Source organism: Varanus komodoensis, unplaced genomic scaffold (genome assembly GCF_004798865.1).
Source record: "Varanus komodoensis strain SLA01 unplaced genomic scaffold, ASM479886v1 scaffold36, whole genome shotgun sequence".
NCBI lineage: Eukaryota > Metazoa > Chordata > Lepidosauria > Squamata > Varanidae > Varanus > Varanus komodoensis.
Genome location: NW_025335873.1, coordinates 6,088,274 through 6,101,918, shown reverse-complemented (window position 1 = coordinate 6,101,918; position 13,645 = coordinate 6,088,274). Strand labels below are relative to the sequence as shown.

Below are 13,645 nucleotides of genomic sequence, written 5' to 3'. Positions count from 1 at the left end.
CCTGACATTGCTGTAGTTATCCTTGTCTTGCAATGGATCTCTTCAAACTCGCTGCTGCAAAAACTTTGGGCGAACGCGTTTCTTTGCTTGGTTAGGAGAAATGATGTTGTTCATGCCCATTTACCTGCTCGAAGGACCATGTAGCAATCTAAGTGTTTTATGCCCAGTGTGGCTGATGTGACCAACCACTTACTTGGTAGTGTATAAAAGTGTATTTAAATAAATAAACAAAATTTTAACAGATGAGAAGGCTGGGGATTTTAACAGATGCCCCTCTTTGCCCACATCTTTGCCCCCCCCTTTCTGTCATCCCATGTGAATCCCCCTCCCTTCCTTTACCTATGCTAATTAAGATGCAGTATTATGGGCAAGCAGCACAAACCAGGGTTACCCTTTCATCCATGTGCCAGACCATGGTCTGAACCTGGTTTTCTAACCCTGGTTGTTAATAACCATGCTTAGCACAGTAGCAACTGAATTCTGCATTTCTATGGAGGGTGAAGTGAGGCCATAGAAGTGCAAAGCTCACTACTGAATGGTTATTCATGGTTAAATTATCAGTCGTATTTCATGTGCACCAGGCTATGCTCACGAGTACCTCTGACACAAATGCCACATGTGATTTTCAGCTAGTGCATCTTTTCCTGTATCAATAGGATCAAAATCACACCATGGATATTACATTGAGCAAGCATGGCAGAGACTTCAGGACTAAAGGCACAAGCTTGGCTGAGTCATGCTGGGAGTTGTAGTTGTTTTTTTGTGTCTAAACTTGCACAGAATTGCATGCTAAATTGACAAATCTGCTCATTAAACTGAGAGGACACCATCTAGCTTTGTTTTGGAAAACACATTTGGCTCCTTATTTTATCATAATAGAGTGAAAGAGAAAATAACACATCTGCCCTTTCCTTCTAACTGGGAGTTTTTGTTAATTAATGCTGCCTTAAAAACATTTAGCATTCTCAAGCAGGTGCCTGCTTGCACTGAGGTTTTGATATTTCCCACAATGCTTGTTGTTGGGTGTTAACAAGAACAAGAATAAACAAATACAGCTTCCCAAGTTCATCACAAGAAGAAGAGCGGCAGAGTTCAAATGTAAAAATAAGAATAGTATGCACATCTCTCCCCTGCTAGTGACAAATGAATAACTCCTGGAATTAACTTAGAAACCTTTAACTGGAGCACATCCCTAATAAGCTTCATTCGTTCGTTCATTCCTTCTTTAATGAGCATCGTTCATTGTGTTTCCATTGGAGGAAGGGAGTCTGTGTTAAAGACTAGCAGCGGCTGCTCCTGAATCCATTCATGAGCTTCAACTATGGTGAGGGAGGGATATGGTCGCAAGTCGGGGTCACAGAAGCTGCCAGGGTAGGTGCAGGGAGGGTTTTGCCATCCCCATGGTACATCACCCCACCTTTTTTCATCTTGTGAAGAATCCGAGGCACCTCCCATAGCTCCCTTTTAGCCTCACAGCGACAGCCCTGGGCGGTAGCTCAGGCTGCAGAGGAGTGACTGACCCAAACTTTCTCTCTCCTGTGCCCCAGTCCAACACGCTAAGCCCCAGGATTTGATGGATTGCAACCTACACATGCTTCCAGGTGTTGGAGCTGGTGAGCAGGGCTATCTTAACAGCATGATGGGCCTCGGGCAAAGCAGTGACCTGGGGCCCCTATGACAATGTCAACTACTGTTAATTCTGGAAGTTTTCCAATTTTCCAAGGGTTAACACACACAGATTAGTATGGGGCCCACAGGCAAGTGCCCATCAGGCCCGTGCGTTAAGACGGCCCTGCTGGTGAGAGGGAACCTCTCCCGATGGCCCTTGAAGTAGCACTTTCTCCAGACTCGGTTGTGTCGAGAATGCATGGCAATATGCATGCGGACTGAACGGTTCAGCTGGGCATTCGGTCCTGCATCTTGATCAGGCAGGGCAGCTCTGTTGACCTCTAGTTGTCAGAGGGATTCCAAATCATGGATTTTTTGTTATTTATCATCAGTTCTTCAATACCCAAAGAGGCAGGGCCCTCCTGAAACTGTTTCTCATTCAGAACTTCATCCTGCCATCCTTGCTGCTTGTTGATTATCTCTGGCTTGTAATGTGATGGCATATCAGTACTTGTATATCCTTCATCTGGCGAATACTGAAAAGAGACCACGACAAAATGTTAAATTCCCTGAATTTTGAGTTTTCACTACTTTTAACAATGTCAGATGGAAACCATTTGTCAAATGCTATTTCTTTGGAATCACTTTTCCTGCCAACATTTCAACGTTTGTTGAATAATTCTGACCCATTTTTGGGGCTCGGCTTGTGTGTGCAGGTTGCGTCTTATTTGTTGCTGCGAAAGATTGTTTCTTGGGGAAAGTTTGGCACAAAGAGGTGCCCCAAAGTTCCCTCATTCAGATCTATTTATTCATAAATTCATGGCAATCAACGCATAGCTCGCTTTCCATCAGTTCATTGCCATGTGAGCCCTTTCAGCACATGCTAGGTTAAAAAATTGAGTCGCTGGGCTAAAGATAGGGCTGGAAAAGTTGAAGATGCCTGGGTAGCTAACCAGGGAAGGCAAGATGCGGATGGGCACATACATGCTATGATCGAGTGCTACCCAACTGGATGGAACACGCGTTCCCATCCGTATTCGGAAGCAATTATGAATGTGCCGCTCCAGCTGGGTCATGGCTCGAGTCTTGTCTTTGAGGATGTGATGGGAAATAAAAGTGCCATTGTGGCAAGAGAGAACATATTAGCTTGGTTGCCTAGGCAACAAGGTATGCATTATCGCTCCCTCCCCCCACATTTGGAGGGAAGGGAATGGATTTCCCCCCGCTCCCCATCATTGGGTACTGATGCACGTGGATTGAAGCACTGCATAAAAGTGGGATCTCTGTGCAGTTTTAGCTTGGGGTGGAGGCACATGTGTTGCATGCAAAAGGTTCCAATTCCAAACCTTGGCCTCTCTGTATTTGCCTGGGGAAAGTCAACGCAGCCCACTCTACCTGAAACACTGCAAAGCCACTGCCGGCCAAAAACATTTTTGGGGGGTGGGGTGGGGGGTTGGCTTGTTTTAAATGAAAGACAGGGTGTTCTGAGCTCAGCATGCTCCTTTCTCTTTCTAGCCGACTCAGATGAAACTTTGGAAGCAGGGCCCTCTTAATAAAACCTAGCCGGCTGCACCAGAGTCAAGAGCAAAGTTCTTTTCTCCTTGAGGAGGGTCTGCTTGTGTAAAGAGCTGGATCCAAGTGGATATTTCCCCTCCTTGCCTCCCTTTCAGAAAAGATTTGGGCTCCACCCTCAGGGTGGCCCTACCTGCTTGTGCCCCAGAAGCCAGAATGCCAGGAATTTCTTAACTGGCTGCCTTCCTCTGTCTCACATCTCCTGTTTGGGTCAAGGACTTTCCCCTGGATCCCCTCCCTGTCCAGATCTCAAACGCCTCCCTCCTTTTCCAAGGCAGGCTGATTCTCATGCTCTGCCAGAGAATTGTCACTCGATAGCCTTGGAACCGCCGAGTCCTCTGCCCACCTCCGGCCCTCGGCCACCTCCTCAGAATCGGATGCATCTACCAGAGCTGGCTGTAATGGGTGAGAGCTGTCCCTCCTGTTCCACCAGCCCCGAAAAGCTGTGAATTTGAGTGTGAAAAGCTGTAACAGCAACCAGGGCTATGTGTGGCATTCACTGCTTTCGTTCTAAAGGTGGATCGGCCCAGTTTTCATCTCCTGAGTGTTTCAGTGAGCCATGGGTCTGCAGCTTCCATCCCGCATGGAAGTGGAAGGTCCTTATAAGACCCTCTCTTCTCACTTCTCTCTTTCCTCTTCTCCTCTTGCTTCTCCTCCTCTTGTCTCTTCTCCTCCTCTTGCCATATCCCCTCCCCTCCCCGCAAACTATGAGAGGTCTAGTCTTCTATACTGAATGTAGGAAGAGCATTTGGGGAGAAGAAGAGTCCATGTGTCAGAGCATTTTCTTTGGCACAGGTGAGAAATTCACTCCATTTATTTGTTTATGGGCTTAGCCGTGGAACCGAGGCACTGGCCGCATCTGTGCTTGCCTTTGTGTCAATTTCTGCTTGTGACACATTCTGGGGAAAAAAAAAACTGCATTTGACAACACACACCAAAACATTGTCTGCATTTGGAAAATATGCACAGGCAAGCTTTTAGTCAGTGGGGGGACTGTATCCATGCACCCATCTAAATACTTTTCTTTTTTCCTTTGACTGTATCACCCCCCACCCAAGGAATGGAAATAAAAGATCTTCAGAGCAAACTGGGACTCGGGGATGGGAAAAGGAGGAAGAGCATGAAAACCGGCTCAGAAGATCAGGCTTTTTCCTTCGTCAGTTGATCAATCTGTGTGCGTGTGTGTGTGTTTCTGAAGGTACATGCCGCTTCTAACAGCAGAAGGGCAGATGCAGGAGAAAGCAGGCGAGCGGAAGGCCTGCTATGGAGGGCGCTGACCTGCTGCAGGCTGGCTGAGATCAGAGGAGGAACAGTGGCATCAAGCAGGGGACGGAGGCCGGGGACGAGCTGGTAGGAACGGAGAAAAAGGAACTCACAGACGCAGAGCCGGGCCAGGAAGAGGGCCGTCGCTGAGGCAAGATGCCCAGTCCAGCAGCAAGCAGGGCCCTTGAGGGAGTGGTGGATCCGGCTCGGTGGTGACACAGAAGTCCCAGGTCCTAGCCCTGGTGGCTCCCAGTAGTCCCCGCTAGCAAAACCAAAGGTGTCTTCTTCAGCTTAGAGAGCAGTGCCAGGGAACGGCTGAGCAGTCTGCCAAGGAGAAGGGGAGATTTATGACTTGGCCTCCATCTCGGTTGGATTTAATGCCATTCGCCCATGGAACTGTTTGCTGCTGCCGTCTGCTTGGCTCTGGTGTGCAGAGTGCCTGAGAAAGGCACACCCTCTCTCCTGGGTGCAATTCTGCTGGAGTGTGTGCATTTGGGCAGCATTAACGTAATGGCCGCGGTGGGGAGGGGGCGGATGGAGGGGCACCCTCTTGAAACCGCGCACCCTCACTCATGGCTTGGGAGGGGATTGGGGTGGGAGTCGCGAGCAGCGCTAGGCATACAATGCATATTTCATCTCATTCTTCTAAGGAGAAGTGCTTTGCAGTTACCCCGCTGCAAATGAAATTAACATTCTGTGGCATTTCCCGAGAATGGCTAGTTTGCACACATGAGTGGAGGCAATTAGCTGGGACATGATGGAGCACCGTGACTGGGGAGAGAATGAGGGCTGGGTTTGCACGGAGGAAGGGGAAGGTGAGTGGGCTGTTGGAGGTGCCGAAAGGGAGGTGCACTTAAGCCCGTGTGGTTCTGTAGCACCTTGGCGAGTCCTTCCGTGCTGCCACGCAGAGAATGGGAGTGAGAACTTGGGAATGCTCTAAAGCAACGTGGCAGAATGAAAACACGGGCTCACATGTTTTTGTATATGCACGTTCTGGCAAACTCCCAGGGCGCGCATGAGAGGCCGAGCATTTTGGAGTCCGAGGGTGAGATGTGTCCTGGGGATCCTGGCAGGGCTGACAGCTCAGGCTGTAATGAGACGGTAGTTGAAACGGGCTCAGCTCCAGCTGCAGCCCAAGGCCCTGGGTACCCTCCTGGGGAGAGATTAGTTCAGGGGCAGCTGAGGGGCCCGGTCAACCCACCCATGGGAACAAGGAAGAGCCCCAGCATCCGGGGGGGGGCAGATTTAGAGATGGGGAGTCTATTGGCTGGGAAACGCCCACCCCCTGAGGAGGTGGACCCCATAGTCCTGCGTCACAGTTGTGGGGGCCCAGTTGGGGTCCCAGAGGGAGGAGCACAGGCATGCCCGGTGCCACAGCGCTCCTCCTCCCGGAGACAGGCACAGAAGTGTTCTTGAGCAACGCTTTGGGTGAAGGGGGCCAGAGAGGGCTCAACCTTTGCTTTGTGTATGTTCGGAGACTTACATGTGACGTGAAGACCTTTCGCAAGAAGCAGCGGACTGCTGCTGCTGAGCGGGGAGAGCTCAGCTCACAACACAAGCTGGGCAGCAGCCTCCACATGTCCCCGCGTTAATTATTAGGCGAGCATCTAGAAAATTCTCCTGCCGTGTAGCTGGTCACTGCTCTCATTTAGCTTGTGTCTGATCCAGCGGAAGGCGCCAGGCATGCGCCCTGGAAAAGCCACATTGGTGACTTGGGCAGTGAAGAGAAGAGCCATTTACTGTTAATTTTAGTTGTTATTTTTTATTTTATTATTTTAATTTTATGACATCCCATAGCCAAGGAGCTCTGGTTGGTTTACAACAGTGCATTAAAGGCACAATATAAAATACGCCATATGAAAGCATCGTGAAAAGCTTCTCGTGCACAATTTAAATCCAAATTTAAAGCTCATAGAAAAAATTGCAATCACTGGAAGAAAATCTTAAGCAACTAGCAAGGCCCGGTAAACTAATTAAATCCCTGCAGTACAGAACAGTCTTTACTTGGTGCTGAAAATATACTAAGGTTGGCACCTGGTGGGCTTCGGGGGGGCCTTTGTTCCTTAACCAGGGGCCCCCACTGAAAAGGTCCTTCTCCTTGTTGCCAGCAACTAGCCGCCCTCGGAGGCGGCAGTGGGAGAAAGTTGGAGAACTGGATTGCATCTTCCAGACAGATGTTAAACAGTGCAGAGCGAAATGTCTAGGAGCTAGGGGTTGTAGCCAACTCCACAGAAGACAGAGTCGGGATTCAGAAGGCAGGCCAGCTCTGCAGTGAAGCTGCTAAGAAAGCAAATGCCATCTTGGTGACTTTAACCAGAGCACCCTGGCCCTATCAGAGGAAGAATGAGTTCTTCTCCATTCTGCGTGAGTGAGGATACAAACCCGACTTATCCAAATGACCACAATTCATAGTGGAAATGCGGAACCTGGGACGCATCCTAACCCAACAGTGCTGAGCTCTCAACTCAGGCAGAATGCCAGTCTTAGAGGAAACGGGGGAAAGGGAATGAGGAAACCCAACTTTCTAGTTACAGCTACGGAATAACCTCCCACTGAGGCCTGCTTGGTTGCAACTTTGTCATCTTTTTGACACCAAGTTAAGGTAACCCATTCGACAGGAGCTTTTAAAATGATGCATATCTATCCAAGTTTTGAGGGGATGATTCATCCCAAGTGTTTTACCCCATATTCTTCATCATATATTGTTTTAGATGTGTTTAATTTTTCTTTTTGCAAAACCGTCATGGTACTTTATTGTATTACTTTTATGAGTTCTTGTAGAGCACCCAAGAGGTCCAGCCATAGGACAATGTAGAAATAAAGTAACTCAATAATGTATTTCCTAAAAGTGGAGTTGTCCATGTTGTAGAGAAGGGGACCTCTCTCTCTCACACACGGTGCAGTCTGCTTCGAAAGATTTGTTCAGTTCCGAGAAGGAGTTTGGAAGGCCAGGAGGTGGTGAGGACTTTCAAGTGTCAAGGTTATTCAGTGAAGTTTCTCACATGGAGTGTGAGACCCAGGCAGTCAGCAGATAGTTTGGAACCAGGAGCTCTGAGGAACTGCCATGTCCTCCCATGTGAACTTAGCACCCGTTTTGATTACGGTATGACATCCTGACCCATGTTCCACCTCAACTGAGCTGTGGTGGGCTCCATGGCTTTGAAACTCACTGCTTCTGTGGTCTAGTTAGCCCCCTTGCTTCCTCTTTTCAAACCTCCCTTTCATCTTGTTTTAATGGAAACGTGTTTAAGCCATTTTCTGATTTTGGTACCCAGGTTCTATTGTTGGGGACGTTCTGTCACAAGTATATTGTATTCATGTTAGTTCTGTGCTGCTTTTTGTCAGGTTCTGCATGCGTGTGGTTCCCAGGCTCCCTACACATTTTCAAATAAAGAAAGAACGTGGCTGGCCCACCAAGGAGACCCAGGCCCTGAATCTCTCAATGCATCACATTTAAAACAGTGGGGAGACGCAGCAAGTTTTCCTCTTTATGTAGACTTGCTTTCTGCATTGTTCGAGAAAGATCTCCCATTCAGCATCCCAACTCCTCCTGGATCAAAACTGAGCTTCTCTCAGTGACTCTGTGTCTCACACTGGTATCGTGAGTTCTGAGTTTTATTTAAAGCCTAGGACATTCCTCTCCCTCCAGATGTGTTGAACTACTGAAAAAACTGTGATTGTATCAAGGTTTTCCTCCTGCCTAGCACCAGATAAGGCCCGTTGTTGGCACAGTGCCTGGAACTATGAAGGGATAAGCGTTCAGGGAAGGGAAGCATCTCATGAATATATGAAGGAGAAAAAGTACATTTGTTCAATTTCCCTCAGAGGGGAACTGTATCACTGACAAAGCTCTGCTCAGCTCGGCCCTGACTTCCCTGCACACACCCAATGAATTTGCAATTATATATATTTTGTATGTGGATATGAAAGGCAAATGTTTCTATCTGGCGCACTGTAGCAGGGCAGAGAATTTGAGCTGATAATAGAACGGGGGGCTTGGAAAAGGTGCCGTGGAGTCTTAAAGCAGGTGATGATGTGTGATTTGCATAGTTTGCTTTGCCGCCTCTTTCTGAGCTGGGCAGAAGGATGCACTTGTTTTAAATCAGACTACCGGATCAGGCTGGGAGCTGCGGGGAAAGAGGGAAGAAGGTCCTCTGAGAAAACATTGTCCTGCCTTGTTTATAATCCAATCCAATTGGCTTATCTAAGAACTGACTGGAGACCGAAATCACTTCCCAAAGCTATCAGCATCTAGCAGGTTGCTACGATACACAATCAAGTTTGGTTATTTTTATTATTGCTTTGCTGCCTTCTGTGCGTCTAACAACATTACAGGATGCCTTCGCGGTCTCACCTGTTCCTCTCTCCAGCAGTGATGCATAAATATGTCCCCCATGCTTTGAGGGGAGAGGTGCATTCTCGGCACTCCGGTGTCATTTGCTAGTTGTGTTTGCACGTGTCCCTGCCAGGAAAACAGAGCTGGTGTTGCATTCGACGGGCGATGCGGCCCAGTGCTTCCCCTCCAAGAAACCGAAGCACTGTCCTTGGTGGGTTTCCCTGAGATACTGCGATCTTTCCTGCAAGAGAGCCAGATGCTTGCAGCGACAGGACGAGCAAGACCCCTACCTTGCCATCCTCAGTTAGATCAGATATAGGCTGATTTTTTCCTTCAGGGCATTGTGGTTGGGACACGGTGCCTCTGGAACAAGTTTTGTCCAAGGCTTACACACTAACAGGGATTCTCAATATCCATTCATGTCACACTGGAAGAGGCTCTGAACATGGTGGTGTTTTTCAACCCTGATATACTCGTAAGCACACAGGTGGTGCTGCTTAGCTAGGAACACATTTGAAGTAGGAATGAGAAAACCAGGGAGGTTTCAACTGACTGGGATTCTCTGAACTTGCTTTCCGAGCTTGATTCATCTCACACCTGCTCCTCTTTGCAAGATGGTTTTTTTTTCCCAGTTCTTTTGAATGGGGAAAGATTCCATGTTTCAAAAGTGGGCACTAACCCCATTGACTAAAGCGGGGGGAAATGAGTTTTAATTGTGTATTTTAAAAATGTACACCTTTAAAATTCACATCTTTAAATTGTACATTTTTAAAGTGATCTTTTTTTAAGTGCCTTTTTAATATATCTATTTTTAAAAGTACTAACTTCCATTGAAGCATAACAATAGAAATATTTAATGCACATTTTTAAAAGGCACAACTTTAACATTGCTTATTATGTGAGTTGCACTTTTTTAAAAGTTAGGGGTGTGTGTGTGTGTGTGTGTGTTTCAAAGCACAGATTTTGCAGGCATTGATAGAAGTTTTTGTAAGCAGTTTTGGAGATCAGGTGCTTCCGTTCAGCACATTCTACTCCAAACTTCTTCCCGCATTTGGTACACAGACTCCATCTGGCCCTGGTTGGAGCACTGTCTGTGCCCATCCTTGCTTTTGTAACCCACGGAATTAACTGTCCCAATGCAATTTTCCTGGGGCTGCCCTCAAAGAGGACTGGGAAGGGGCAGCTGGTGTGAGATGCTGTAATTCGAATAAATACGGAGAGGGGACAAAATGTTCCACAGTAGCTGCACCATGTCTGTCAGTCAACCTTCTTGGTGGCCTATGAAGGAAACACCTTCATAGCCTGGAACTAATGTAGTGTAATCCACATCTCACATTATATACTCAATTGATCCAGAACCTGCTCTGCATGCACTCCTTAGAGGAGGTCAAAGCATGAACTGCAAAGAGAAAGGTCTTCACTTCAACTTCCCTGCAGATTCGAAATGACTTCCTTACCAGGGGCAGAATCTGCCTTTCCCTTCAGAAGGGATTTTTCAGAAATTTCTTGTGTGCTGAGGCTTCCTTCATATGAATTGGCCCTTCCAATCACCTACTCATTTATCGATTCTCAATATTTTTACAACTTCCCACTGATGTAGAGCACTCGCTTTACAGTTTGTGGATTTCCTTGGTTTCACTGGTGGATTCCGGACCCTAGCTTGTGAATTGCTCCTGGTCAGAGGTGGATGCTTGCATCTTGGAAAGCGTTCAGATGGAAACATTGAAGATGTTGGACTAAAACCAGGTTGCCAAGACTTCCTGGACCAGCAGTCTGCGCCATAAGTCTGTTCCTCGCAGCGCTTTATAAATACTACATGTTATTACTACTGTTACTTCTGCTGTCAATAGCCACAGCGCTAATCCAGGCTTTCATGCAGAGAGCATGGCGATCCTTCGAACTGGAGATACTGGTGGGCCTGCATTTAGGAACTTATGCATGTGTTTTTCTGCTGATCTCTGGTCCTTCCCAAACATGCCTTAAATATCCACACACCCTCTGCTTCCATTGTGAAGAGTGGCCCATTCATTGCGCTGACCCTTTTCAAATAGCCTGAGGTTGGGGTTGAAATGTTGGACTAGAACTGGGGAAAGCAAGATTCAACTCCCTAGACAGTCCCAAAGTGCACAAGTTGGATGTGGACTTGCGGCCCAGCCTACCTCTCACGATTGTTGGGAGGATACAGAAGGGATCAGAACCTGTTTCCCCACCCTGAAGGAAAATGTGGATGTAAAAAAGCAAAAAATCCACTACGGCAGATTTCCGAGCAGTGTGATGGGAGATGGCCTAACCGTTGGCCGCTGCGCCTTCCTCTTGGGAGTCGTCAGCTCTGGCCAACTGCACACGATCCTCCTCCCAGAGCCAGGTCTGCCAGGGCTGATAAGCCCTGGGTGAATTTTCGAGTCTCTAAAAATGACTGTCTGGGAAATGCAGGTGTATTATCTCAGATGCCAGCGGCACCCTTCAAAGGCACGGCAAATCGGCAGCACATCCAGTCACCTGATGCTATTAGAGGCATCACACCATTCCCGTTGTCTGCGATCCGAGTGTGGAATTGCATAGCTGGTCTGCAGTTGCAGCGAAGGCCGGCCAAATGAGGCCCCGCACCGCCTGTCCCCTCCTGCTTTCCACCCCACTGGCTTCTGTGTTTTCCCTTTGGCGACCTTCGTGTTGCCTTCCCCACCTCCGTTTGCTCAGTCCTGCCAGCTGCCTTTACAAAAGAATGGGGCTTCTTGGATGCAGCCGGGAAAGTCTCGTTTCTTGTACTCCCCCTGCCAGAAAAAAGAGCATGCATCTTTCAACAGAATTGATTCTTTCTGTGCAGAACTCTCTTCCTTGGCTTTCTAGCAAAAAGTTTACACATTTGCCGTTCAGCCTTAGTGTTGTCTCCGACTCTTCCTCATGCTGGAATGAGAATTAAAATCTGGAGGCCACGTCTCTTCCGGAAGCCAGCCTCGCCAGAGGTCCAAATATTCTGCTGGTGTCCAAGTACCTGCAATTGATACCTGATGCTTCCTTGGGCCAAAGCAAGCCAGAGGGGTTAATGCATTGTTTTGGGTTTCGATAGCTCTGCTCTGCTCTGCTCTCCAACCTGCCCTATATGCAGTTTGGCCTCTTTCCTCGAGGCATTGCTGCAAATGACTTTTCTGCCAATAAAGCATGCATTCCACAATTCAGACAGCTATGTAGGGCAGAGAAATTAAGCACGGTAGGTCTGCTTTACGTCTGAGAAGCTGGGGATAGACTGGTTTTGATTTGACTTTGTTTTGATCTGATCTGTGTTCAAAGGAAAGCAATTAAAGCCACAAATGCCTATCCTGGTGCTGAGAGCAAGCTAGTTTCTCCGGTGAAGCAATCCATGGAGACTGTGTCCTTGTGCCAGGTCTCCTCCAGCCCTGCCACTGGGGAATCATTTGATTCGGGGAAGAATGTAATTGCATCACTATTTCAGCAAACCATTTGGGGATGCCTGGCTTGTGCAAAGCACTTCTTCAAGGCTGCAGCAACCTGGACATGCATCTGCCACTTGAATTCGCCACCAGTTCTGCTTTGCAGCCCTGGCATTTCCTGCTAAAAGCGGCAAATGAACAGCATATCCTACAGAGGTTCCATGGCTTATCTAGTGGCCGGTGCCTTGGTTTTTCAAGAAGGGTAGAAAAAGCAGCCCGGGATGTGCATCTGTAGGCTTTCACAAGCACTCTTGCCATTTGCGCGCCTGTTCAGGATGCTGGGAAAGTTGTTTATAGGGGAAGATAATGGCTGTTGATGCATCGGAGAGCCCGAATCTTAGCAGGCTCTAAATGGGTGCAGTGACGCCGATTTGCGAGCCAAGTTTGGTGACCCCACAATGGTCCGAAAAGGGCCCAGTGTTTTGCCAAAGGCCAGGGTTCTTTTTGGATCCCAAAGCAATAAGCACACAAGTGGGTTGAAGTCTAAAGATGATATTCTAAAGCAGGCACAATCATATGAAAATTATACAATCCCAACCAAGCTGGCTTTCCTCAATTGGTTGTCGGAGCCCCCCTGGATGACAGCAAGGGCACCCCAATTCGGCTGGCATGCAGCACCTTCCCCGTTAGGGTCTGCTCCGAAGCTCACCTTGGGCGAAGCCACAAGGCTTCTTATCCTAAATTTCAGGGCGCTACGTGCTGTAGAATTACTACGTGCTACTCAACACAGTTAATTGGGCACACCTGCTGTTTGCAAGTCTCAGGATGGTAAGTCCCACTGTTCACGGTATGCTCCTGCATTCCAAGGCCACACCATCCTAAGCAGCAACTGGCTTAGAATAGCACGTTTTTTTCATGCCGGAGAGGCTCAATTGCCCTCCTGCCCCTTGAGATCAGCAACAGATGCCCTCCTCCAGGAACCCTCTGTGAATGATATTCGGAGGGTGAGTACCCAGAGGAGGGCCTTCGCTGCAGTGGCGCCCCATCTCTGCGGTGGCGCTTGGTAGGAGGGTGACCAGCCTGAGATGCTGCTCCTGGCCAACTGAAATCCGCACCACTCCTGGCATCCATACCAGGCCATGTGGGCATCCGGTTCCCAGCCGCCGCTGACGGAGGGCAGCATCTGCAGGTGGATGAGAGGCCTCGAGGACACGCAGTCCTCTTCCCTCTCCACACGGCTCATCTAACCTCCTGCTTCCCTCTTGTCTCCCCTGACCTTGTAGCTGCAGAAGTGACCCAAGAAACTGTGGAGTCCCTCGTGCAGAAGTTCAAGGAGAGCTTCCGGACCAATACACCCATCGAGATCGGGCAGCTGCAGCCGGCACTCCGCAGCTCATCGGTCGGGAGGCGAAAACGCAGAAACCGGACCAGAGGTAACGGACTCCTTCTAGCTTTCCTCCTCCCCTGGCCCCCTTCC

At 48.5% G+C, this 13,645-nt stretch overlaps 1 protein-coding gene across 1 annotated transcript in view; it reads left to right on the top strand.

Annotated features, from left to right (window-relative positions):
• Window positions 1-13,645, top strand: part of ASTN2 (astrotactin 2) — a 301,533-nt gene that overhangs the window by 19,730 nt on the left and 268,158 nt on the right. The window contains exon 2 of the mRNA XM_044439905.1: window positions 13,452-13,601. Coding sequence (XP_044295840.1) covers window positions 13,452-13,601 — 150 coding nt within the window. The remainder of the gene's footprint in view (window positions 1-13,451; window positions 13,602-13,645) is intronic.